Source organism: Pteropus vampyrus, unplaced genomic scaffold, assembly GCF_000151845.1.
Source record: "Pteropus vampyrus isolate Shadow unplaced genomic scaffold, Pvam_2.0 Scaffold65, whole genome shotgun sequence".
NCBI lineage: Eukaryota > Metazoa > Chordata > Mammalia > Chiroptera > Pteropodidae > Pteropus > Pteropus vampyrus.
Window position 1 is genome coordinate 5707377 of NW_011888846.1, and position 4346 is coordinate 5711722.

Consider the following 4346-nt stretch of genomic DNA (forward strand, 5'->3'; position numbering starts at 1 on the left):
TGGGGCCTTGGCCTCGGCCTTGCCGCTCTGCCGGGCGCCCTTCTCGGCCCACACGCGGACCGTGTACTCCACGCCCGGCCGCAGGCCCGTCAGCATGGCGCTGCTCTGCTCCTTCCCCACCGGGACCTCCCGGCTGTCTCCGTCCGCAGAGGTGTAGCGCACCAGGTACCTGTCGATGGCAGCCAGCACCGGGTCCCAGGACACGGTGGCCGTGGTCTCCGTCACCTGGTCGGTCACCAGGTTTTTGGGGCTATCGATGTCTGAAAGAAAAAGTGTACTATTAACAAGCACCAAAAAGTGACACCGTGGTGCTTGGGGTGAGGCGGTTTCCTGTTCTGTGGTTTTCCCAGCCCGTTTGTCAGTTGTCAGTTGTGTCAGGGATGTGGACCTTCTCTCCACAGCCAGACTCTGAAATCCTCAAGGAAGCAGCACGGGACAGTGGAGTGGGCACCAGACCTGGAGTCAGAAGAGCTAGGTTCTAGTTCCAGCCCAGAGACACAGAGCAGAGGGGCAGCAAGAGACCTGGGCTGGAGCCAGCTGACCAGGCGTCAAGGCCCAGCTCTGCCATCAGCCCGTGCGGCCCTGAACAAGTCTGCTGCCTCTGGCTGGGCCTCAGCTTCTCCTTTGTATAATGTGGGCCTACTACATAGAGGTCAAGGTACCAGAATATTCCATGGATATTCCACAAATGACTCCGTGAATCATCAGCTAACTTTGTGACTCGTAGACATCGCATACATGTACCTCAGGTTTCTTAACTGTAAAATGAGAATATTGATCTCTGCTCTACCCGTCTCAACAAATTCCACCGAGGACCAAGGAAGTGTGGAACATAACCCTCGTTCATCGCTGATGGGAAGGTAAAATAATGCCACCACTCTAGAAATAACTTGGCAGTTCCTCAAAAACTTAAACGGAGTTACCCTATGACCCAGCAATTCCGCTCCTACACATATGCCCCAAAGAACTGAAAATACGTCCACACAAAAATTTATGCACAAATGTTCACAGCAGCATTATTCATAATAGACAAAAAGCAGACGTACCCCAAATGTCCTTCAGCTGAAGGACAGATATAGACAATGTGGTCTGTGCTTACAAGGGAGTATTATTCCACCATAAAAAGAGTGCCGTACTGATACACACTACGACGTGGGTGAACCTGGAAATATCACGCTTAGTGAACAAAGCCAGTCATAAAAGGCCACATGCTGTATGAATCCATTTACATGAAATGTCCAGAATAAGATGATCCATAAAGACAGAAAGGAGTGTTTTTCTAGAGCAGGAGGAGGTGGGGTAGGGAAATGGCTGGTAATAGGTATGGGGTTCCTTTTTAGGGTCATGAAAATGTTCTGACTCAGATAGTGGTAATGGTTGCACAACTGTGAATGTACTAAAACCCACTGACCTGTACACTTTAAATGCGTGAATTTTATAGCATATAAATTATATCTCAATAAGTCTGTTCTTAAAAAACGAGGAAATGGGAAAGAGCTTTAGAAATTATCAGCTGTTCTTGCACGTCAGTGCGACCTTAGGAGCCTCGGAACAGGGCACACAGAGCTCGAAAGAGCATCACCCACCAAGATGGCACAGCCTTTCCTCGTTGCAAAGCATCACAGCAAAAGCCACTTCGCTAATGAGCTCAGCTAACGGAACCTAACATATACGGTTTCTTTATAGTTTTCCCTCTCAAGAAGAAATAGTTAATGATTAATTACAAAGGAAATACACAATTGGAGGAACGGTGGGTGGAGGGGACCGATCACCATTTAGTTTTACGAGACCAACATATAAGGCCACATGTGAGCCCTGCGTCTCGAGATGACGTGTAAGAGGGAGGTGAAGGGTGCGTGTGCAGCTTATCACAAAGGGCCGCCACCCTGCTCCTCCACGAACCATCAATTCCGCCAGCGTCAGAGCAGAAAACGACACTCGACCAGCCAATGGCTTAGCATGGCAGGTCTTACCTTCCCAGAGAACGAGCTCCATTACCTGTCGGGGCCTTGGCCTCGGCCTTGCCGCTCTGCCGGGCGCCCTTCTCGGCCCACACGCGGACCGTGTACTCCACGCCCGGCCGCAGGCCCGTCAGCACGGCGCTGCTCTGCTCCTTCCCCACCGGGACCTCCCGGCTGTCTCCGTCCGCAGAGGTGTAGCGCACCAGGTACCTGTCGATGGCGGCCTGCACCGGGTCCCAGGAGACGGTGGCTGTGGTCTCTGTCACCTGGTCGGTCACCAGGTTTTTGGGGCTATCAATGTCTGAAAGAAAACAATGATCAATAAACACGATTAACAAAGTTAGGGCTCATGGCCATGGTGCTTGGGATGAGGCGGTTTCCTGTTCTGTGGTCTTCCCGGCCGATGTGTCGGTTTTCAGCTGTGTTGGAAACGTGGACCTTCTCTCTGCTGCTGGACACGGGGATCCTCGAGGAGGCTGCACGGGACAGCGGAGGGAGCTCTAGACCCGGAGTCAGAATTGCTGTGGCCTTGGACAAGTCAGCTGCCTCTAGCTTGGCCTCAGCATCTCTGTCTGCAAATCTGGGGTTCGGGCTAGATGGACTTTAAGGTTCCGTGGGACCCCACATTCCTTGCAGGCACCTAATTTCATAACTTACTGACTCGTTTTGTGACCTTCGGCAAGTCACTTCACTTCTCTGCATTTGTAAAATAAGGTTGTTCCTGGTTAATGTACGTTATCTGTCTGGGCAGCTCTGAAAATCAAGATAAAAAGTGTCGTGTAGAGAAGGGGCCTTGAAAACGTTCAAGTGTCACAGTGTTTACAGCTTAAAGCCGCAGAACAGTCACTCTACAACTCAAAGCGTAATAAGAGGACAAACCAGTCTCTGCCTCAATTACCTTCACAGCAAACAAACAAACAAACAAACAAAAGCAAAGGTAAGGGGAAACAGGGGGGAATAAAATTGGAGCACACCCTACAGAGTGTGCTCTATAGTATCTGTAAGTTAATAACATGTCCACATGACAGCTTCTGGCGCAGGGTGGATGCCAGTGACCATAAGCTATTGTTAACGATATCAGTTCGTGGATACTTTGTGAATGTAAGATTATGCTCTTTGAAACCACACACGGAGGAGGTGTTCGAAATGCATTCACCAAGACGACGACGGCATTTCTTTGTTCCAAATAGTTCGCTGCAAAAGCCATTGCCCTGAAGTCTTTGCTCCCAGGCCCTGCCACGTGTGTGCAACGGTATGTGGAAATGAGGCCGTTCTCACCTCGGTTTAGGCTGTGGCCTCTCAAAAACTGGTGTCTACATTCCAGCCCGAGGGCCCACGTCCAGCGCAGGACCAACGGTTTGTGGCCCTTGACGGACCGACTGTCTCCAGACTATGAAAGAGGAGAGGCCAGAGGCGGGTGTAACGAGTGAATTTCTTGGGAGAGAATCTCCCTCAGAGCCCACGGATGAGCCCCAGGCCGTGAGTAAGCAGCTGTGATGGGACCCCTCTCGGGGCTTGCTACGTATACTCCAGAGCAGTGGCTCTCAACCAGGCCGACTGGCAACATCTGGAGACAATTTTGATTGTCAGTGTGGGATGCGGAGGCTGCCAAACTCCGTACAGTGCACAAGACAGACTTGGCAACGAAGAATTACAGAGCCCACACATCCATAGCGCCAAGGCTGGGAAAACCCGCTTGGGGAACCTCATGCGCCGGCATCTGACACATGCCCGAGACCCCAAGAAGGGAGAAATGGCCAGCTGCTCTGATGCGGAGCAGTAAGAGGCCACAGCATTGCAAGAGACCTGGACGTCGGTTGATCACACCAGAGATGCGAGCATGTCCCCGTGGGCCAGGCGTGAGCTAGGCAGTGGGGCGCCCCCTGGGGTCGCTTCAGAAGTGGTTCACGAGGGTCACCTAGAGGGTGAGGTGACCCCTCTAGAAGGACACTGGAGTCACCCCCAGATGTGTAGGCAGAGGAAGGGGGGGCAGGAGGCCAGTAGGAGAGACCATGTCACACAGGACCACTGCAGAGAGGACAGGTGAGGTGTCTCTGAAGAACCCACAGAAGCGCCCCACGAGGGAACAGGTGTAACGCCTGTCAAGCCCCATGACAAGCCCACACCAGTGGGACCGCCGGCGTCGAGCAAGCCTTCCAGACCCCTCGTCTGTCCTCCCCAACCCGGCCGCCTTGCCCCACGGCTGTGCCAGACGTAAGTGAGCCAGACACCGTGGTGCTTGACGTACGAGACGGGAAATGAAGAGCAGCAGAGTGTGCCCCCTCCTGCCGACGGGCAGTTAGTCCCCTAGTGGCCGAAGCTGAAGGAGAGGATGAGCTTTAGCTTTCAATGAACTGTACACCATTACGTGGTGCTTTAATGACT

At 52.6% G+C, this 4346-nt stretch overlaps 1 protein-coding gene across 1 annotated transcript in view; it reads right to left on the minus strand.

Annotated features, from left to right (window-relative positions):
• TNN (tenascin N) overlaps positions 1-4346 on the minus strand; it is a 58232-nt gene that overhangs the window by 24836 nt on the left and 29050 nt on the right. The window contains exons 7-8 of the mRNA XM_023531230.1: positions 1999-2262; positions 3-260 (exon numbers count right to left, since the gene is read on the minus strand). Of these exons, the coding sequence (XP_023386998.1) occupies positions 3-260; positions 1999-2262 (522 nt within the window). The remainder of the gene's footprint in view (positions 1-2; positions 261-1998; positions 2263-4346) is intronic.